Here is a 23686-nt window from a genome sequence, read left to right on the forward strand (position 1 = left end):
GGTATACATCCACCTCTTTATGTTTCACTTTTTTCTTCAAAAAATTTTAGTGTGGCTTATTACAATGTAAATTCTAAAGAAATCTTACTATTTAATAAGAAAAAAAAAGACGTGTGGCACTCGGGGACTGCCGCGGTAAAGCTATTGCATAGCATGCCTTCAAGCCACACCTCTGTGCCCGTCGGAGTGGGGAGCGTGAGGTTTTTTCGTTACGGAATTTCTGGATTCGGTCCCCGCGCTCAAGGCCCGCGATAGAAGCTATGCAATAGCTTAATAATAAAAAAATATTTGTAGTTTTAGTTTCCACCTCATAGGTATATAGTTTTGGATATAAATAAATAAAAATAATTATTATTAGTTTAACTAACAATGGGTTATATTATATTAAAATTTCTATGAAATAATAATAGATACTGTACCGATTTCAAAATCAGCCAAATCTTCCGCAAGTACTAAAGACGCATTGGATACAACTTTTGAAAAATTGTCACCGTCGTCATAGCCTTCATAATTTTCGATCAAGTCTTCCCAAACATCCATACTTTTTCTTGTTCCTTATTAGGTATCACGTAATAAATATTTTAAAACAAAGCAGACCGTTGGGTTGAGCACGGTTTGACTTTTGAGTGAATGAAGTATTTGGTATTTGTATTCTCTTTGGAGTGAACCGGAGTGAACCGAATTCGATCAACCGAGCTTATTAACTGTCAGATGTCAAAATCAGCTGTTCAACAGTTCAAAATTTATGCGCATGCGCATGACAACTTCATAAATTATAAAAGCGCATATCTATTATCTGTGCGCAAAAACATTAGCACATTACTTAGATCATTAAGTAATGGATAACACTCGCAGGCGTTTCCCCTTTTGCTGAGGTATAAGATTATTCGAATCGAAAAATCTTATGCTTTCATAAAAACTACTTGCGTAATCGATAATCGATTTTGCACTGTCAAGTCTTGCAGAAGCAATTCAAACATGTCGAATATTAAAAAAGATGGAATAACCTTTAATTTGTGTATATTTTTTTATTTTTTAACGTACATTTCTAATTAAATGCAATTTCTAATAATCGTCGATGTATCGTTTAGCGATATGATCAAGACAAATAATCGAGTCATGTTTCGAGAGAGAAAGAGACGAGACTATCATGGAAAGAAAATATACAAATTTAATCTTTATCTACTAAGAGAGAAAGTTGAATTTAAAACGCGATAATGAACCGCATTCCTTACGAGACTATCTTTTAAAGAAATACAAATTTAATCTTTATGTTCTAAGTTATAAAATTGAATTTAGAACGCGATATTGAACCACACTCCCCACGAGACAACTTGGAATGAAATACAAATTTAATCTTTATGAACTTAGAGATAGAGTTGAATTTAAAAACTCGTCACTTAAAAGGTCGTAAATTTTTACGACTTTCGTGACACAAATTATTTTTGTGAATGTGTGCTTGTGTTTCAATAGTGTGAGTTGCCCTCCCCGCACCAAAATCAGCAGAAAGTTTAGTTAGAACATTTGCCAGCGTACTCCATCCATTACTTAATGATCTAAGGCACATTAGCATTAGCACTAATTCGTAGACAGTTTCTCTGTCTACGCACTAATTGCTTTAACCTAAGCTTTAACACTATGCACAGATTAGTAAATTGTTACTAAACTAACTCTGTGATAAAACTGGTCTGAGGTAGGATTAGATCTTTAAACTTACGCAACAGATTTTGATGGGGGTTTTTCAAACAAATACTTTTATTATTGATGAAGAATATACCTATATTGATTACCACATTATTATAAATTAGGCACTATTATGAACTCTGCTTCTACGGGGCTTCTTTCATGGCGAGTCTCTGCATTGTTTTTGCCACGTTTTTGCTGTGGTTTTTGCAGGTTTTTGCCATATCGAAACTAGGAAGTGGCAACATTGGCACTTGGCGGCCATTGTTTTTTGTTCATGACTCATATTATATTCACTTCATTCGACATACGACTTTGCTGCATTGCGCTTGGAGCAGCTGATATTTATATAAAACGGGCGTCGTCACAGTTCCTTTTGTGACTGTTTTTTAAAGCGTTTCCTTGTTTGAAGTATCGTGCTTGCACCATCATGGCTCGAACTGGAATAATGTTGCCTTTAGCGTTTCTATTTTTAGCAGCCCTGGTTCCAACAGAAGCACAAAGTAAGTACACATTAAATGAATTTTAATTCCACCCAACTGGATGGCCTCGTTTAAATTAATATTTAATGTTTAGCTCATTGGTGAATGATATTTTGAGGAAAGAACTTGCATGCGCTTTGTGCTGCGGATCGATACAGAAAGGCTCATCGTTACATATAGGATGATGTCATATTGGTGTCACTTCAATTATTCCATCCTCCATTTACAGTAGATGTCCATTTTTATGGCTTCCAAATTCCTGAATGATCATTTTCCAAATTACTCTATTACTTTTACAATGAGTGCAATAATTGTACTTGTTTTCTTATATTATAAGGGGTAAAATCATAATGCCTATAATTAGAATTTTAGATAATATCTGCGTATTTGGTTTAGTTCTTGATTGTTCATATAGAGTCAGTTGTGAAACAAATCTATAATTTTCATATAAATTAGTAGATCAAAATGTAATGTGAGTGAATATTCATACAAAAAATGTTTTCCTTTCTCACTAGTTTTTATAAAAAAATGATTAATTTATTAAAATCCTGTTTTATTTTAAATTAATACAGCTACTGATAAAATCTTTGGTATTTCTTTAGAAATTTGCGGCACGAATTAAGGGGGGGGAGGGGAGGTAAAGGGAGGGGGGAGGTAAGAGGAGACCCCCTATAAAGTGGGGGGGTGAGGAAACCCCCCCTTCTATTTTTTTTTTATTTTTTTTGAGATTATATTTATACTAGCTTACCGCCCGCGGCTTCGCCCGCTTTGACTTAAACCTAATAAATTATATACTAAAACCTTCCTCTTGAATCACTCTATCTATTAAAAAAAACCGCATCAAAATCCGTTGCGTAGTTTGAAAGATTTAAGCATACAAAGGGACATAGGGATAGAGAAAGTGACTTTGTTTTATACTATGTAGTGAATAGTGATGTAGTTAGAAATATAACGAAGATTATGGGCTTTCTTGACTGCTCCGGCGCTGCAGAACGTGGCGCTTGCCCCCGTGTACCTCGTTGCAGGCAGGAGTCTTCACTCGCCTTCGTAGCTTCGGCTTTTTGGTCGCCTTTGGCGACCAGCCTCAGCCACTCCAGCTCGCTTGACTCTGCCTGCTCCTCAGCACACGCGGGCGCCACGCTCCTCCGCGCCTCCGACTTTTTAAATACACTCTAGTGTATGACAGACAAGTACCACGTGGAATCGGGGTGGACAGATTCGGTTCTGTGATTAACAATTTGTGTGCAATATACTTACATACAATAAAAACATTTTTTTTTAATAATTATTTTTCAAATCTTGTATACATGTTTGATACAATTTACAATGGCAATGAATGGATCCATTTTATTTTTTTCCACCCATCGTCTCTACATACTCTATATTATCACCGAAGTTTGCTGGGTGGTTATAGTTATCTTTTTTAAAAAATCTATTTACAACATGCCACTGGGACTCAAATGGGTCAGAGGCAACAAATGGGTTGTCTGGGTCTGAGTGATTAACTTTTTTATGAACATACCCATATTGCCCCAAACAATCATATTATGTTCGCCAATAACCCGTATGAATTGTTGTCCCCTCAGCAACATGCTTTTGAATGAACAATGGTTTTTAATATGTACATTAAGACATTTGTTATCTCTTTCAAACACAATTCTTGAAGTTTTGTCAATGTAACTCAAACAATTTTGAACATAATCTCAAAAATTAAAAAAAAGATTTCTCTGTAATTACACGTTTCCGCACGAAAAGCCGCTAATGTATGTTTCGGGGCATCATTATCGATCGATAAAAATTAAAATCGCGCCGAAATTCGTGCCGCACGTTTCTAAAGTCAACCCAAATCTTTTGATTCTTGTTTGTCCTTTTGTTTGAATATTTAAAGATATATTGAGACTAGACTTAATTCAATATTATTTATTATTGTACTAGGTATTGTGTATTAAACCTACAGTAGGATAATGAGAGTGGTACAGACTCATATTTGGAAGAAAATGTTACCGATGCTATTTCTTAAACTAGAACAGGGGGGTCTGTCCATGAGAGTGACAGATAGGTCATTATAACCAATCGAGATTGCTATAATATCTATACACTATAGATATTGTGTGCAAATTATAATATGTCACATGGTGGCATAGAGTTTATCCAGGTATAAATGTAGTTGAGGAACATTTTAAGAACTATCATATTATTATTATGTTTTGGTATATTACAGAACAGTTAATATAAAAAAATAAAAGAAAAGAAATTTATACTGTAACTAGATTAAATTATGTTAAATATGTTTAAAGAATTATGCATAGAATAGTTTGATTTCATTTGGGCTTTGAGATAAAGAAAAAAATCAGAACAAACTTATTCATGAATAAAAATATAGAAAATCTAAAAATAAAAGAATATAATGAATGTTTGGAATGTTGATTTTGCTATCTCGGGCAGTTAGTTATCAGCAACACTATCTGAATCTTAGCAAACACCGCAGTACTGTGTATTTGTGTTACTGCAGTGACGTCTACTACTTATCACTATTCTCAATGACAACAGACAACCCGGCTTTTAATTACTCTTTTAGTAATATTTATTGAATGATAATTAAGTTATATCTTTATCATCTCTTCTAGTAAGCTGATTTTTTTTTATTCTCATTTATCACACAAACTGAATCAATTTCAGTGTGAGGACTGGTGATGGATAATTGGTTGTTCATTATTATCAAAGTAAATGAAACCCATTAAAAAAGGAGTGGGAATGTGACAAAAATGAAATAAAATATGGTCGATCCGAGTTCGAGAAGTGGGAGTGGAGGAGCATTTAAGAGTAAAAAATGGTTTATCGTCCTATGGAAAAAAGTTGAATGGCAAAGTTGTAGGTACTAATAAAAATTTCTACAACGTTGTACTTGCAATTTTTCACATAACCTCAAAATTTAGGTAAAAAATTGAAATATGTAATCAAGTTTGTGGTTCCTCCCACTTCCCGAATTCGGCTCGACAGTAATTTATTTTTCCTTTCATTTTTATGACCCTCCTTTTCTAATGGGTTTCATCCTACTGTGATCTTTTTTGCTGTAAAAATTATCGACTCTGGTCTATGAGGCAAATTGTAACTCGTATGACACTAATTATTTCCATTGCTAAGTATATTCAGTATTTCAATGTCTATGGAATTCAATAAGGTAGGAAATAGTTACAAAAAAGAATTGCAATTGGATTTTGTATCATTTCGTGTAATCGGTATCGGAACGTGGCAAGCAAGATTGTGCGCGTTGGGCAACGGGGTGGGGGTGTGGGGTGTGGAGCGATAACGATGTGAAGGTGTCGCGTGCGTGGTGCAGAGGGCGCGGAGGGCGCGGCGGAGCGCGAGACGGTGGTGCGCGTGTCGGCCGGCGCGCCGCTCACCGTGGAGTGCCGCCTGCGGCCCGAGCAGCGCGCCGAGTGGCGGCGCGACGGCGGCGCGCTGCCCGCCGAGATGCGGCCCGTGGCGGAGGCGCCGGCGCCCGACGGCCGGCTCACGGCGCGCCTGCGGGCCGCTGCCGCGCGCGCGCACCTGGCTGGCACCTACACGTGCACGCCCGAGCGCGACCAGCGCGTGCGCGTGCTGGTGCAGCCCGCCCCCGCCGGTACCGCCGCGCATGCGCTCGCTCACCGCTCTGTAGCGTAGTGATCTCGCCCGACGCCAAACTCGTCGCCTTCCCGTAGTTAGTCGCTTCGTTCTCGTCTACATCACTGTCGTGTCGTTAGTATCTCGCTTTGTTGTAGTTGTACGAATTCGTGATCGCTCGGTATTTATTGTTATTGGTAGTCGTCGAGCACGTCGTTATCCGTGTCGCATCGTAGAGCTTTTTGTTATTTTCGAAGTTTACGTTTTGGGCAACCGTTCGACGGTATCGCGTCGCACACGCGTCTATTTCTTTGCAAAGGCACGAGGGCGTCGTCGTGCGTGTGCGCGCGACTAACCGATCGCTTTTTGATTTTTTTGCACTACCATACCTAAATTATAAAATATCTTATCAATTCAATAATTCTCTTCTTTCTCATTAATATATTAATTTACATTACCTATAAATATATTTGTATTGACACAATATCGAATCACATTTAATTCAAGGAAACAGTACCCGTTAAAAAGGGTAGTGATCCATTATAAGCTTTTATTTAAGTACCTAACAAATAAGAATAATCGTATGTCGGCAATTAAGATAGATATACTTACCTATTCATTACGTTTTTACGTTTTTTTTTTTTAATATTATGAGTAGACATCTTAGAAAGCCTTACATTAAAATATAGAGCTATTTTATTTGTAATAAAGATAAGTTTTCAAAATTAGCATAAGTTTTCTTTTAGTATTTTTTTTGTTGGCAGTACAATAAAGTATTTAAATAAATAAATAAAGATAATGTACAAATATTACCAAAGTCGAAAACATTGAGGTACAATCAACAACCAATATAAACAAACATCAGCTAATGCAAACAATTATAGATAACTGTAGCGACACCTGGCTGATGGCTCTGAATCGCGCAAGCGAAATGTTTTCGCTACAGAGCATATAATATAATATATTCAAACTCAAACATTTATTTATTCAACTATATATTAACTGGGCTTTATTAATAAGGCCCAAGAGCGCAGGGCAAAGATATTAATTTATCACTTGGACCGGGCAGTATTAATAATTCCCTACTTGTCGAAGGGGCAATGTAATAAATGGGACCGCGTCTAAGCCGACGGAGCCTATTTCTGGGTAGTTAAAAAAAACAGGAACCTAACCCACCCCAACAACCTTATCCAAACCACGACTATGCTATAAAAACACCAGTTCACCTATTTTATTACTTTGGCCAAAATGAAATGAAATAAATAGGGTGGGCTTTATACATAATGATGACAGGGAAAAGTGATTAATCATGGTATTTTCATCACATCCCAATTAAGTAGGGCATTACCACGGCATTACGAATACAGACCGGCAATTATTAATATTGCCTGAACGTATCAAATTGCCCGTAACATAATATACATCTTTCCGAAATCATTCATCGAGGCATTAACGGCCGCGGCCGGCCAGTCTAGTAGGTCGAGGATTTTCCCTATTTCGATGCAGGAATTCCACCTTCTTTCCTCCACTGTAACCATTAGTTATTTAAGTAATTTATATCTTTCCACCCCGTTATTTACAAAATACAGTTAAAGTCCATTTATTATCCTAAATTTCAACTTAAAGGATCAGTACAGTCCAAATCACTATTTCTCTTTTTGTGCTGAATGCTCATTAGCACGAAATAAATAACGTATTTCATACGTACTGTATCGAAAATACAATCACATATGAACATTTATTATCCTTTTGTATTTGCACGAGCTGTCTATCATCTAACATGCCTGCCGCTTTTCCAATCCCTATTTGGTCAGGTTTTGTGCAAAATGCAAATATTGCCACGAAATTTGAATGAGAGAAATAATTATAACATTAACTAGTTGTTAATTAATAATTCCAAAATGTTGTCCTTTTATTTTAAAAATGCAACCCTTCATCTATAAAGTTCAAGTCCAATTAAACCACAGAACAGTAAAGTAGATAGAAGTGTGATGTGGGCGTGGCCCACGTGTCAATGATAAGTTTAGATCACCTAACTTGCTCTCAGTTGTGCGCAGACAAATATTCGAGTCGGTTGTCAGCTGTCAAACCTTTTTTCCATATTTATTCATTAATTAGGACGTGTTGTTCGGTATAAAGAGTGCAAAAATGATAGCAGACGAAATAATATCAGCAATGAAGGCATTTCATACCGTCGGTAAGTCTTATTTTAATTTATTTTAATTATATTTTATGTTATAACTTCGCTTGTAGTAATTTGTCAAAATTGTATACAAATATCTAGTCAAAATGAACCTTAATCCATAAGAAATTAGTACTATTATAGATTGAACAGCAAACAAGACTTTCTGGAATATTATTGCAATAAACAAACGAATGTCGCTTTAGTGATGCTTGTGGTGCATATCGACAGTATCGATACTTTAGAAAAGACAAACATTATAAATATTAAATTTTATTTTATTTTTCCTTAGCTTTCATTTGTCTAATTTATTTATAGATTTCCCAAAGAGGCTAATTTAAAAGAGAAATGGATAAATGCAACGTGACGAGTTAACTGGATGCCGAACAGTACTAAGCGGTCTAACAAAGGCCACCGATACATCAAACCTACAGCAGCAGCAGCAGATTTAAAATAATGCATATTTTCTGTTTGTATTTTGTAAATATAGATTTATACTATTCTATTCCGTTTTTTATTTAATAATAATAATATAAAAAGACGTACTTAGTAGTAATAAACATACTCCAAAATGTGACGCATTATACTATACTCATATAAAAGAAAGAAAAAAAAATACACAAAAAATATTTATTTGTGAATTATCGATAACAAGGCTGACATCCCTCAGAGCATAGCATCAGATAAATATCAAGTTAATGTCATTAATGTTGAGTGACACAAATTTCAACCTTATCTCTATGTGTTGCGTTTCAAATTTATATCTATCGAAAACTAACGCCCTCTGTTGTGGAGTAGCTGAATGTTTTCGAATTTGGAATTTCTGTGCAATAAGAAACAAAACAGCTAATATACCTAGGGATGTTATACTAAAATAAACCGTAACATGGTGCGTTAGGGTACATATTGAAATGCTGAATTTATAACCTAAGTCAGTTTTTACTCAAATTAAGCTGTCCAATCAAAGGCATAGTTTACTTGTAGTGTACTGTATAACTATCGGTTTAAATGTGTGGGTTTGGCGACACTGGTTTTCATACTAATTAGACATTACAGCACTTCTATATGTTTTTACTGTTCTGTGAATTAAACAAATGTCCTCGCATAAACAACAGCATCGCCAGAAAGTAGATCCAACAAAAAATAGTTTTGTGTCGATTCTCGATCACTACCCTTTTTTCGTGCTCCGCCTATTGAATCGCGGTTTGTATTTTGATACGAGTGTTCTATTATTAATTTACTTCTGATAATTAAATTTATATTGATTGTTAATTAATAATAATTTCTGGGCGACGCATTAATGCGACGTACATCGAGGACGGTCACATGCGTCACCAACGGTCGGATTAGACCAATTGCCGGCGAGGCTACGACCTAATTGTTCGATTTGACCGCGCAGGCGAGGCGAGCCCGGGCGCGGCGGAGGTCGGCGCGGAGGAGGCGCGCCAGCTGCTGTACGACGTGCGCTCCAACATCACGCTGCGCTGCGAGCTGGCCAACGACGGCGGGCTCGCGTACGTGTGGAAGAAGAACGGCACGACGCTCGAGGAGGTGTGGGAGATGAAGGACCGCTACCAGCTGGAGCACGGCGGCGCCGAGTTCCGCGTGGCGCGCGCCGTGGAGGACGACTTCGGCAACTACTCGTGCGCGCTGGCCGGCCAGCCGCAGCTGCAGCTGTGGGACGTGCGCGGCCGCCCGCACCTCAAGCTGCCCGCCAACAGCAACGTCGTCGAGGGACAGAAGCTTAAGCTCACCTGCAGGGTACGCGTCGACACTCCTTCTTAACTCACTTCAGTTTGCAATTTGACGTTTATAAATGAACACGATTTGAATAATATTTTGCCGGGGGGCAGGTGATCGGCAAGCCGTACCCGCGCGTGCAGTGGAGCTACTCGAACGCGACGGACGAGGAGGGCAACTTCACGGACGTGGCGGCGCTGGGCGCGCGCGTGTCGCTGTCCGCCAGCGAGCAGGGCGTGCCGGACGGCGCGCTGGTGCTGGACGCGGCCGCGCGGGAGGACGCGGGCCGCTACCGCTGCGCCGCGCCCAACGCGCCCGCGCCCGCGCTCACCACGCTGCGCGTCAAGGACATGTACGCGGCGCTGTGGCCCTTCCTCGGCATCTGCGCCGAGGTGTTCGTGCTCTGCGCCATCATCCTCGTGTACGAGAAGCGCCGCACCAAGCCCGACCTCGACGACTCCGACACCGACAACCACGACCAGTGAGTCGCCGCTGACATAATACATAATATATCTCTATACGAGTAACGGTGCATTTACATCAAATGAGCGAATGCTCATTCTAACTCCACTATGTCGAATTCTTTTAGTGTAAACTGGCAAAGAGCATTCTTTCGTTGTTCTTAGTGCGTTCGAAAAGATTCTATGCGATGTTATAATACTGAACGACACTGTATTTGAGTTTTATTTTTAACTAAATGATCACGAAAGAATGTTCTCGCTCTAGAGTCTAGCTCTATGTTCGTTTGATGTAAATGCACCGTAAGAGCATTTCCTATAACAATGTAGTGTATAATTAGACGTCGACACAATAATATGTTATTGCAAAAACAATTAGTTATTTACATTTATCATTTACATAATTACTGTACTTATGATAATGTTGCTTAAGTATGAAATAAAAATAATCTAGAATGTAAAACATCACATCTACAACTACTAACTAGGTAGTTATGTCTTAATTATTGTTATAATTATAGCCCGGTATAAACATAAACTCTTACAACAATTTAACAGGTTTTAACTAATTTAATAATTAATTCTGTACATTTGTTTCGCAGGAAGAAGTCGTAAGTCTTGAGAGCCGTCCACAGCAGAGGGAGGCCGAAGGGAGGGGGAGGGGGGGTATCTGCGAGCAGCGACGTAGGGATCTGCTGCGTATTGCAATATTGAGATTTTTTTATAATAATGAAGTACCAAAAAATTATAAGATTGTTATTTAGTTATAAATTTATATTGTGAAAGTGCGCGCGAGCTGCTCTGTAGCGGGCGACCCCGACCGGCTCCTGCCGAATTCCCTTTTGCTTAACTCGTGTAAATAAAATGATTGTAATATATTTTATTTTTATCTTTCTTAATCGAATGCACGTAATCTATAAAGATATTCAATCGCCAGCTTACGTTATCGGTTGCCGATCGTCACGCTGCTCCACATTAGTGTCGTACTTAAAAACATATTGTGCTCGAGTTATTTTTTTGATTTTTATTAACATTTAAATTAGAATCTTATATACAAGTTTGAAACGCGGTTAATGTTGCTGTTCGACCTTGCGAGTGTTGTCTCAGCGATACGACGCGATCGCATAAGACGGGGAAATTACCTGTTTATTTAAAGAAATCTTATTTTATCTCGTTCGTGATTTTGTTATCGACAAGAACTCGTTTTTATCATTGTTATACGATTAAATAATGCGACGGTTGCGTTATCGCAATTGCCTTCTGAAAACGCAGCACATTTAGACTATTTTAGGATAAACTTGTCGATTAAGAGTAAAATGAACACCGATAGAGTGTAGTAGACGAGTAGCGAACGCCCCGCAGCACCGCTCCGAGCGGCAACTGCTCCATAGTACCTGTCGTGTGATGTGACGCTGTGATTTAACCACCAATAAAGTTACAATAACCAACCTTTGTATTATTTATATGCCCTCTACTTCTGCTTTTTTATTCCTATAGGGGTACATTTACATCCAACGAGCGAATGCTCATTCTAAACCCACTATGTCAAATTATTTTAGTGTAAACAGGCGTAGAACATTCTTTCGTTATTCTTAGTGCGTTTGAAAAGATTCTATGCAATATTCTAATGCTGAAAAACACTGAATATATGTTTTTGTTTAGACTAAAAGGTCACGAAAGAATGCTCTTGCTAGCTAGCTAGCTCTGTTCGTTTTATGTAAATGCACTCGAAATTTTGGAAACAATATTTACACTTACACACTAACACGTCTGTACGATCTGGCTGAAAATTTTGTACAAGGAAAGACTTATTAAACACGAGCACAAACTACGAACTAGAGACAAGTTATATTTTATGAGTACACTGTGCGTCTCGATCCGTAGTAGGTACGATAAGTGTGTTTATACCTAGTAATTTTAATTAGATTTGTTCCACCTTTCATGTCCCAATGATGTGAATTCAAATTTAGTCATTATATTCAAAAATGCTCCCTACAGTTGATAACATCATATTAAAAAAAATACGTATATCTGTCCATTGAGGTATTATTACTACGTATAGAGAGGACACCACGAACAAAATTTGTGCGACAAGCGCGGCGGCGCGTGGCGGCTAGGGAGTCATACACTTAGTAGATATTCTGCCTCTTATTACTTATACATACATTCAAACCAATCAATGTAACAAATAAATATTGTTTATCTTATTAAAAAAATATGAATAAACTTATCAATTAAAACCAATCAATGTAACGAAAAAAATTGGTTTGAGACGATTGACTCTAACTCGTGTTACAAATAGTGTAGTAGCGATTTCCTCTCTAGTACGTAGTACATAGTAACTCAATGTGTGTCCCTTCGTCCAGCATACTCACCATGGAATCCTGATATTTCATGAATGTCAAAAAACTATTCTGAAATAGTGCTAAATAGTGCCCAAAGGAAAAAAATAGTGCTCTTGTACTTGCGAAGTTATAGCCATAGTTCGATGAGTATGCTGGACGAAGGTTTCGCCCAGCATACTCACCTCCGTCCGGAGAATCTGTATACGCTTCAAACATAATTCATACTTCAAAAAATAGTTCCCAAATAGTGCCAAACGGTGCCCAAAAAGAAAAAACAGTGCTCGAATAACTTCGGAGTTACAGGCTTCGTTCAGTGAGTATGCTGGGCGTAGGTTCTACGCCCAGCATACTCACCTCAGTGCGCGAATATCGAACGAGCTATAGGTACAATTTACGTCTCAAAAAATTGTGCTTGAAATAGTGCCCAATATCAGTCCAATTTTTGCTTGACTTTTGACCTAGAAAACCATTAAATTTGATTGTAAACTTCTACATACATTACATTGAGTACAGTCGAATACAATATTATTAACTTTCTTTCTAACAATTTTTGTCTTGTGTAAATTATTAATTGTCTATGTAAGGGAGTATTTACTTTAGAATCGCAATATTATTAATTACACATTATTTTAATAATACTTTATAATAATATGATTAAGCCTTCGCGCGTCGCATGGGACCCCGGTAGCTAGGAACAATGATTTTATATATTTTGTCTAGATCACGGCGCTTGAAGGATTAAGATATCAAATGAAGTAAATCATGCATGAAAAATAAAGTTGCTGTTATTAATGCTTACATTACAACTGACAAAATTATTCAAAATAATCATTTTCCGGATCAAGGACGGTACCACAACGTTTACGGAATTGACCTGTATTCCTCATGTGATAAAGTTCAATATAGTGTGGCAGTAATGGATGCACGTACGGTCAATAGGTATGGGGCTTACGACGCGCGGCGCCCGCGACGCAAATGAATATGTTTATGTTTAAATACTAGATGGCGCTGCCCTAACATCTTACGATTATTAGACAAGACTGATCTGTATTTTGAAGGTGATAAGGGTCCATTTTGTGTCACAAAGCAATCGAAACGAACAAGCGCTTCTCAGTTTCTTTGTTTGTTTACTTCGTCGCACATCATTATAATAACGCCGGCTTTTGAGTTTGACTACATAGTGGGTTGCAAAACCAAACAATGTGTTGGTGATGTCATTATTTACCTATATAAAATTGTGTATCTAGTACGTAATCAATATAGGAGCTGCACCCAAATCAGTAAGTATATTTCAATTTATAATAGTGGCATTTAACTAAATTGATTTTACACTCATTCATTAATTGCACTGTAAAACTAGGTAGCAAGCGAGTTGTTTTTTACAAAACACACAATGCAATGAAGTAATAGACTTCATTTACGCTTAAAGTTTCATTCATTTATTATTATTTATAAAATATATAATAATGCATTTAATCGAAAGTTTTTGACATGTGAGAAAATACCATAATTATTTCCAATAACATGAAGTCTACAATTAAAAAGTTTAATATTTTTGTCCAAAAACATGTGTCGACGACTGTACCCCATTTTACGTTAGTATGTAGAAGTTTACATTAAAATTTAATGGTTTTCTAAGTCAAAAGTCAAGCAAAAATTGGACTGATATTGGGCACTATTTCAAGCACAATTTTTTGAGACGTAAATTATACCTATAGCTCGTTCGATATTCGCGCACTGAGGTGAGTATGCTGGGCGTAGAACCTACGCCCAGCATACTCACTGAACGAAGCCTATAACTCCGAAGTTATTCGAGCACTGTCTTTTCTTTTTGGGCACCGTTTGGCACTATTTGGGAACTATTTTTTGAAGTATGAATTATGTTTGAAGCGTATACAGATTCTCCGGACGGAGGTGAGTATGCTGGGCGAAACCTTCGTCCAGCATACTCATCGAACTATGGCTATAACTTCGCAAGTACAAGAGCACTATTTTTTTCCTTTGGGCACTATTTAGCACTATTTCAGAACAGTTTTTTGACATTCATGAAATATCAGGATTCCATGGTGAGTATGCTGGACGAAGGGACACCTCAATGTCTCTATCAGATTGTACCACTTCCAAATATATATTCTATGCCGCTTCCCAGCCAACATACGTTCATGTATTACCTACATAATATTATGGACTTTTGCATCTTATCGTTATACATCTAGATAACATTGCAAGTTTGGAACATCATGTATTCTGTAATTTCCTATCAAAAGATAGATGTAAACGGCGCGCGCCCTACCCACCTAACCTAACTAGTTAACTACATATTTGAAAAGGAAACAGTCGATATTATAGGTACCTACAATACATGAATAGAAATTAGGTTAGGCAGAGAAGAACAAAAATTAAAAATAACTCAATTTCATTATTTCAAACAGAATTTCTCATTGTATTAAAGAGTTTAGTAGTGCTAAATTTAAAAATTATGTAAAAAATGTATTAGTTCAGAGAGCCTACTACAGCGTTAAGGAATACATGGAAGACCGAAGATGAAAATCCATGGAGGGTTGTCGCGTAAGAACCACAGGAAAGTTCTTTGGCATATTATTATTTTGTTATATTATGTAGTTAGATATAAATTACATATAATGTAAAATTAAGTTGTAATATTGACATGATTTTAATAGAGCAACTAGATATGGAGTTTCTTGCCGGTTCTTTTCCATAGATACTGCCACAGATACTGCTTTCCGAATCGGTGGTAAATGTTTAAAATATGTAATGACGATTCGAAAGTGCTTCTAAAAGAAGTCTAATTGAATAAATAAATGTTTGAGTTTGAAAATAAATGTTTGAGTTTAAATTTTACTCTCAACGCGCTTATAGAAGTTTTTTTTTTTTTTTATTGGTAATAGGGAAGCGCTTGACCACAATCTCGCCTGATGTTAAGCTGAGATGTGGTCTAAGATGGAACGCGCTTCCCTAGAAGGTACCTGTTCACTCTACGCTTAAATTACTTTACCTATAAATATGTTAAAATTACTTGCTGCTTCCTGCTTCCTGAAAATTAAAGAAGTTGTAATTTTTTAGGGTTCCTAACCTCAAAAAAAACAGAACCCTTATAGGACCACTTTGTTATCCGTCTGTCTGTCTTTCTGTCTATCAACACCATTTTTCTCAGGAACGCGTGAAGGTATCAAGCTTAAATATATCGAATACTCAAGTCTACGGTCCCTTGATGCTGTGAAAAAATCAAACTTATAAGCCAACGCAATTAAAAGAACAGCCATTTAAGCTGCAAATTATCGCAAATTTCGACATTCGCAAGAGAAACAAAATCTTTATTGTACCTCTTACCTCCTGTGAACACAGTCTTGAAATTTGGTTATAAAGGAAAAATTGCTAAATCTTACATTTTACAGTTACAATATAATGCAAATAAATAAATAAATAAAAATAATTAAAAGTAGCAAACCTACTTTTAATTATTTTTATTCGGAGCCCTCGGTGCGCGAGAAGACTCGCACTTGGCCGGTTTTATTTTTATTTTGTACTAGATTTCCACCCGCGGCTTCGCCCGCGTTTTCAAAGGAAAACCCGCATAGTTCCCGTTCCCGTGGGATTTCCGGGATAAAACCTATCCTATGTGTTAATCCAAGTTACCCTCTATATGTGTGCTAAATTTCATTGTAATCGGTTCAGTAGTTTTTACGTGAAAGAGTAACAAACATCCATACATCCATACATCCATACATCCATACAAACTTTCGCCTTTATAATAGTATTAAGATGATTTGATAAGTTTAAGGAAAACAATATCCTTAAACTTATCAAATCATAAATAAAAGAATGAACAATGAACAAGTAAAGATTTATAGCGTCGGACTCGCGCGAGGACTTATGCTGAATTATCCTTTTAGCAATTTTTCCTTAATATCTGTGCTATAAGATATTGCTTTTTACCAAATTTCAAGACTGTGTTCACGGGAAGTACCCGAGACCTAGAAATTTATCAAAATTTACAGCTTAAACGGCTGTATCCTTTGATTGAGTTGGCTTATAAGTTTAATTTTTTAACCCCGTTCAAGTAACCATAGACTTGAGAATTCAATAAAAAATTCAGCTTGATATCTCCACGCGTTCCTGAGATAAAAGGGCCTCGACAGACAGACAGACAGACACAGATTGTAGTTTACAAACACTCAGAATTTTTATAATTTAAGAAATATAAGTATTTTAATACAAAATGCATATATACTTTTATGATTTTCTAATTGAAATGCAGAAAATGAAATAGTTTTGTAAAAAAAAAACTAAAAATGGCTTTAGGTTCAATTGAATCTCATTCGATATACATTTTTTAAGTGGGTAATTCTAGAAAAAAAAAACGAACCCGCTTCTTTCCCCTTTCCGCGGCCGGACTGGCAAGTAAATAAAACAAATAAATATGATAACATTCACTTTATTGATAGTCAAAATACGAGGATGACACGCGCTTTCAATATTCACAAAATGAGAACAACAAATCTAACAACGATCACATTCCAGCGATTTTCAGAACATCGTACTTTCGATTACAAATAAATATAGAAAATCTTAGGAAACATTAAACAATAATAATGCTAGGTCTGCTACGCGTTAGGACTTATATACAATGTGTCATACAGGAGAGCGCTAAGACGCCCATATTGCACTCGACTCGTCCCCGGCACCGGCCGCCGGCCGCCGGCTGACTGGGGAAGTCCATCTATTATTTGAAGTTCTTTAAAAATAAATTAACGTTATATTTCTTTATATACTAGAACATAAATAATGAGATTATCATTTCGCGTCTGAACACGAGCTTCGTTTCTACACGTTAGACACAACCGCTTCTTACGAATGACGTCTCTTCCGAAAGGACCGATTGCATCCCGATACCCGACTGATGTCGGGTTCGGGTTCTCATTCACACTCTCTTCAACGACTTCACGTTCAGAAAACAGAATCTAACCGAATGTAAATACATATTATTCACGTAAATATTCGGAATAAATTATATACACGTGTTACATTCCAACACGGGAACTGAACGGATAGCGGGCTAGCAGCTAGTTAGGAGTAGACGGAACTGAGTAAGAAATGACACAAACTAACAATGACTAAATCTCGCTCGGCCGGGACCCGCGGCTTCGTATCCTACATTATAATTATAATTTGTTTGAACATTCTACTCACTTGCGCTCCATCACACACGAGCGCGTCGCCCGAACCGGGGCTGTGTCGCTCGCTCGTGTCATATTTAGTTTTCATCGTAATCACAAATAAAACAAACAGTCACTACTCAAGGCGGGAAATGCGGCCGCACTCCGCAGACATATTGTTTCCTTATATTCAGTTAGTTTTGTATTGTCAGGTTTCGACTACACATATATATTATATCTCTCGCGTTTTCGAAACTAATAATCTGATCCGCGTCGGATAGAATTTTTTAATTAACTAAGCTAACGCTCGCCTTCAACTAGGTGTGTGCTTTTAAGAATAACGACGACAGAACGTTTTATTTCCACACCAATAATATCACTTAACATATTATTGCATAAAATACTATATAGTAAGATGAGAACGTCTCGTCCCGGCGCTCAATACTGTTGGCTCGTTGGGGAATGTGTCGCTCGGATCCGCCACGCGCAGCTCACGCCCAGATCTGCAACAGGAGCTCCGGTTAGAGTCCAGCGCGATGTTAGCGCACCAGTCGCGCCAAAGGCGTCTCATGTGAGACAGAATTTTACATTTCATAAAATATAATAAATATAGACTTATCTGACATAATACCATGAATAAAAATATCCCTGTAACTCATATACTTAATTTTTTTTCTCAGTCCAAATGGGATTCGTCGATCGAGTTTACGACTATAATCAATACTTAAATGTTCGACGAGACGCTAGACGGGTGCGCCAGGCGGTGCTCGTGCGCGGCCAGCACGCGGCTCGTGTGTACGCACCCGCAGCGTGGCGTCCCAGGAGGCGGTGGCGAGCGCGGTGCCGTCGGGCGCGAGGCGCAGGTGCGCCAGGCGGTGCTCGTGCGCGGCCAGCACGGCGCAGCGAGCGGCCCGCAGCGCGTCCCAGGCGCAGGCCGTGTAGTCCCCGTAGCCCGCGAACACGAGGCGGCCGCTGAGCGACCACTCCACGCAGTTGGCGCCGAACAGCAAGCTGGGCTTGCCGTAGCGGGCCACCTCGCGGTCGGCGCGCAGGTCGAACAGGCGGCAGTACGAGTCGTCGGACGCGCTGGCCACGGCGTCGCCGGCCGGGTGGAAGCGCACGCTGTTCACGTCGGACTGGTGCGTGTCGAAGGCCTGCACGGCGTGGCCCGAGCGCATGTCCCACACCAGCACGGCGCGGTCGCAGCCGCCCGACACGAACGTGTCGCCCATCTCGCTCGGCGCCAGGTCCAGCGACATCACGTCCGCCGAGTGACCCTGTCGACACAAGTGTTGCATGTACATACCACACCGTAATATTCCTTTGTTTATTAGCAAGGAAACAGTATTGCAGCATATTCTGCTATTATATTTTAACACTACACAAAGTTAATAAAATGACAAAAAATGAATGTCAATTCTGATCTGCCAAATGAACCAAATAATTGTAATGATTTAGAAAGAGTATTGAAGATATAATATGTGATTGCATTAAATATATTTTCAAGCACTATTATTTCAATGACACAAAATTTTATGATCTATATCTTTGAAAGCAAACAATAGCAACCTGAAAGCTCTGCAACAGCTGCCCCGACTCGATGTCCCAGAGCGCGCAGGTGCCGTCGCCGCTGCCGGTGAGCATCTGGCGGTCGGTGTTGGGGAACAGGCAGCAGGACATGTAGGAGGTGTGCGTGGCCACCGTGCGCTTGCGCCCCGCCGGCTCCTCCTCGCCGCCCCCCGCGCCCCCGCCCAGCGGGAACACCGTCACCTTGTTATCCAAACCACTGGAACATGCACATTCAATATCTCTTCAATTTACATACATTATATTTTTGATAAATTTATAATTCAAAAAATTAAAAGTAACGAGAGCAATAGCACAACTGAAAAATAATGATCATATTAATATCATTTTTTAAAACCAATACTCTTTGTTGTAGTTTCATCAATATTATTTGATAACCGTAAATTGAAGGTGTAAGTAAATACTGTTGTTATTTTTATTTGATGTATGTATGTGGATCTTACCCAGCTGCTACCATGTTGCCGGAGGGAGCGTAGGCACAGGCCATCACCCAGGTGCTGGGCATGCTGATGGTCAGCTCTTTGGTGGTGGTGAACGCATCCCAGATTATCAGCTTACCATCCTGGAGACATTATGTACTGTTTGTTTACTGCTATGTAACTAACTGTTTGTATTGAAATTAAATACAATTAAAACAAAACATCATTTAATGATAAATGACAAATTCAATTAAATTTTATACTCAATATTACTCTCTATTTACACGAAAATTTTAGTAACCTGAGAGGAGGAGACGATGTGTCTCTTGTCTGGAGACCAGTCACAGCACAGAACCTTCGCCTGGTGCCCCTTCAGGATGCGACGAACTTTCAAGTTGTTAATGCTAATGGGCTCCAGACGCTCAGCCACACTAGACACTATCAGAAAAAGATAATGCAATGTTTATAAACGGCATACACACAGTATTTCAAAAGTTATCCAATTTGTATATTACATATTGCAAAGTTAAGTCTTGGAAATAAGATAAATAGGAGAGAAATCGTACATGTGACATCGTTTAACTTCTGTCGCTCTTCTTCCAATTTCTGTTTGAGAGCCTCTGCTTCTCGAAGAAGAGATGCGAGTGTCTCTTCAGGGCTCGATGTTACCGCTGTGTCAGCCGCCATCGCGACGTTTTTATTTTACAACCACATTTTATCTAACACAAGCACTTAATCACCCCCGCTAATTTCCACGCTTACGTTCTATATATTAATAAAATACTATTTACGACATTGTTTTAAAACCTTCCTAGTCACAACACTTCCACAACACTTCTAAAATAAATTGCTAGTTCCCAAAAAATCAATAATCGATAAAAGCTTGACAGCTGTCATTTGCTTTCTTCATACATTTGGCAACAAGTCTTTTGGCTCGATTCATGAACGATTATTCAATGTTGCCAAAACCTTGAATGAATGAAAACATCAACAAACAGCACTAGACTCTAGAGCGCATTATGCGGCATAATGCTTAACGTTGAATGTTCCAACTATAGCAACGCTTCGCACAATCGAGCACTCTTAAAAGTAATGCGCGTGAATTGATGCGTGCAATCGATTTATCGTTAGTAATAATTATTAATATTGTTGGAAAAAAAATTAAAGCTTTCGTTTCATTGCAATGACTCTATTATACTAGTAGACATACGGCATACGCCAACATCATTGCACTAAAAAACAGCGTAATTAATACATACCTACTTACTAACGCATTATCACCAATACAGTTGTTCTCTCTTTCACTCTTACGCACGAGACATAATACATGTCTCACTCATGTACTTCGTAATAACAACTGCCGATTAAAATATAAAAAAAAGAACGTCCAGCCACGACGCTGAATGGTGCGTGACTAAGTGAAACTCGGGCACTTAGCTGAGTTTTTTCTTGCCAAAATAGAGAGCGGGTAACGTATCTAGCTTTTTTATATATCATAGTTTCATTGTAGTTTTTTCGAAATTTGAATGTAAATAATCAAAGGTGTTAAAAAAATAAATATAAGTATGGATGAAGATACAAACATTGAAAAAAATGTTAATGAAATAATCAAAATCCAAATTACTTAAAATAACCGTAAATATTTTTCAACCAATTATTATGTATACCACTTTATTTTATTTTTTTTTTTTATACATGATAGGCAGGCGTTTGACCACTATCCCACCATGTAAAGCGGTGATGTGATCTATGAAGGAGCACGTACATGTATACGACATTTACACATTAATGAGGTTATTGCTAACTCATGAATATTAAAGTGAAACTTTTATCACATCGTCTCAAACTTTTTGGTCTGTGTAGCGCATGTCGCGTGACGGTCGGCTGCCGAGTAGGTATAAAGCAGTGTTCGGAACCGTACGATAATTATTATCGTACAAATACGATAATTTTGTGCCTAAGTTTCACTTTTACCGTGGTTTCATAAAACCACACAATATTTTTCAACCAATTATTATGTATACCACTTTATTTACACATTAATGAGGTTATTGCTAATTCTATGAATATTTTTTTTTTCAACACTGAACTTAGCGCAACCTGCTGGTGCGTTTCATGTTCCTCAGCATAATTCGGCATTGTGCGGCACTGAGTCGCATTATGCTTTGTAAATTTGTAATTGGAAAACGGGGAAAGTTGCTCGTGCGCGCTAGCTCTTATACTCTGTATTTGGAAAACAGCCAAGGCAAAGCAAGGCAACGTGAACGGTGAAGGCAACTTTCATTTAGTTGTCATTGTCACGTGTGATGTGTCTCGTCTATTTAAATTTGAAATAGGCAGTTATTTTTGGATTTCAGTTTTATTTAAATATTTATTATATAATATTTATATTTTATAAAATAAAATAATAGTTAAGATAAATTGGAATAATTTAAATATGGGTAATCCTCTACATATAGAAGTTGTACAAAGAAAGCAGAGCCATGCTAACAAAGATTACATCAAAGACTTGGTTCATTCCTTTTTAGCAAATTTTGCATCCCTCACACCTGGTGCAATAATGACTGAAAGTGACATAGAAGATACCGTAGATTTAAAGGACCACGTTCAGTCAATTACCATCTGTGATGTAGAACACGATACTGAAGTGTTAATGACGGATTGCGACGTTGTGTATCATGTGTATACTTTAGATTCGTTTGGCTCAGAAACAGATACTATGATGGATACAGCTTCAGGTGAGGAAATCGCTGCAGCAGATGTGTGGGCTCTCCCGGCTGAAGAGTTCCACGGACTGTGGGAAAATCTTGTATATGATTCGAAATTAAAGGAAGACACGCTTCGCTTTGTTGAGACTGCTTTTGAGTTTTCCGATCGAGGCGTAGATGCGAACGTCATCGGCTGGAACCGAGTAGTCCTCCTACATGGGCCACCGGGAACAGGAAAAACTAGTCTTTGCCGGGCACTCGCACAAAAGCTTGCTATTCGCTTGGGAGATCGATTCCCTCGCGCTCGTCTTCTGGAAATTAATGCTCACGGTCTATTCTCTAAATGGTTTTCAGAAAGTGGAAAATTAGTCGCTAAACTATTCGATCGCATTAGAGAAATAGTCGAAGACAGACGGCTTCTCGCATGTGTGCTTGTAGATGAGGTGGAGTCCCTCGCGCATGCGAGACGAGCCGCGCTGGCCGGTCTGGAGCCATCTGATTCGATTCGTGCCGTAAACGCCATCCTTACCCAATTGGACAGACTTAAACGACACCCAAATGCACTTGTTCTGACTACATCAAATGTGACGGGAGCAATTGATGTAGCTTTCGTAGACAGGGCAGATATTAAGCGCTTGGTGGGACCACCGTCTGAACGCGCGGCCTATGTAATCCTCCGCGGTTGCTGCAATGAGCTAATGGCGCGTAGGATTGTTGCTCCTAAAGAACCTTTATTTGCGTTGCGTGTGTTGGAAGCAGCTAGTTTCGTAGACACAGAAGTCTCTCGCGCATCGCTGCGATTGCGAGAGGTGGCGAGTGCTGCAGCAGCTGCTAACATATCTGCCCGGGCGCTGCGAAGGTTGCCCTTCCTGGCACGCGCTCTACATGCAAGGGGAGACGTAGATCTATTGGGATTTATTGATGCCCTACAAGCCGCCCTCAGACAGTACCTTAGTGATATTCGTGATTTGAATGATGATCATTTACCAAGACCTACCCTGACTGAAGATTAAAACTATGTATACTAATATAATATAAATGATGGAGTATATGGACAATTGTAATTAGTGTATGTAAGGACAAAACAGTGATATTTTTCTGAATATTTTTCAACTTATTTATTTATTAAATAAATTGTTGTTTACTATCACGTGTTTTATTACATAACCAAAAGCTGTGAATTAAATATCATCCTCCATTGTTACCACTCCAGGGATACACACATTTTTTATTATAAAATAATAAAAGTAGTCATACATAAATTTTCCACAAAATCGCCAATAGATGGATCATTCGATC

The 23686-nt window shown here is 38.5% G+C and overlaps 3 protein-coding genes across 4 annotated transcripts; 2 read left to right on the plus strand and 1 right to left on the minus strand.

Annotated features, from left to right (window-relative positions):
- The first annotated feature begins 1926 nt into the window (after positions 1-1926).
- On the plus strand, positions 1927-11599 carry Bsg (immunoglobulin domain-containing protein Bsg). 2 transcript variants are annotated; one of them, XM_089704783.1, is made up of 4 exons: positions 1927-2186; positions 9353-9714; positions 9807-10174; positions 10754-11599. In XM_089704783.1, exons 1-4 carry the CDS (start codon positions 2114-2116, stop codon positions 10764-10766), a joined length of 816 nt encoding a protein of 271 aa, XP_089560909.1. In that variant the 5' UTR covers positions 1927-2113; the 3' UTR covers positions 10767-11599. The 2 variants fall into 2 exon arrangements, with proteins under 2 accessions (XP_089560909.1, XP_089560910.1); XM_089704784.1 differs by lacking the exon at positions 10754-11599 and having other exon boundaries at positions 9807-10178.
- Positions 11600-16936: 5337 nt separating this feature from the next.
- Gbeta5 (guanine nucleotide-binding protein subunit beta-5) lies at positions 16937-20580 on the minus strand. Its single transcript, XM_089704657.1, has 6 exons — positions 20246-20580; positions 19981-20117; positions 19704-19822; positions 19243-19459; positions 18477-18950; positions 16937-18176 (listed from the first exon to the last, which is right to left on the minus strand). The coding sequence occupies exons 1-6, from the start codon at positions 20364-20366 to the stop codon at positions 18165-18167; spliced, it is 1080 nt and encodes a 359-aa protein (XP_089560783.1). The 5' UTR covers positions 20367-20580; the 3' UTR covers positions 16937-18164.
- A 1386-nt stretch (positions 20581-21966) lies between these two features.
- Positions 21967-23526, plus strand: pch2 (pachytene checkpoint 2 protein). Its single transcript, XM_089705112.1, has one exon. It carries the CDS (start codon positions 22117-22119, stop codon positions 23398-23400), a length of 1284 nt encoding a protein of 427 aa, XP_089561238.1. The 5' UTR covers positions 21967-22116; the 3' UTR covers positions 23401-23526.
- The last annotated feature ends 160 nt before the right edge of the window (positions 23527-23686 follow it).

This window comes from Colias philodice, chromosome 16, assembly GCF_061535455.1.
Source record: "Colias philodice isolate Cphi_HAF_F1 chromosome 16, ilColPhil1 Martin Lab GWU primary, whole genome shotgun sequence".
NCBI classification, from domain to species: domain Eukaryota; kingdom Metazoa; phylum Arthropoda; class Insecta; order Lepidoptera; family Pieridae; genus Colias; species Colias philodice.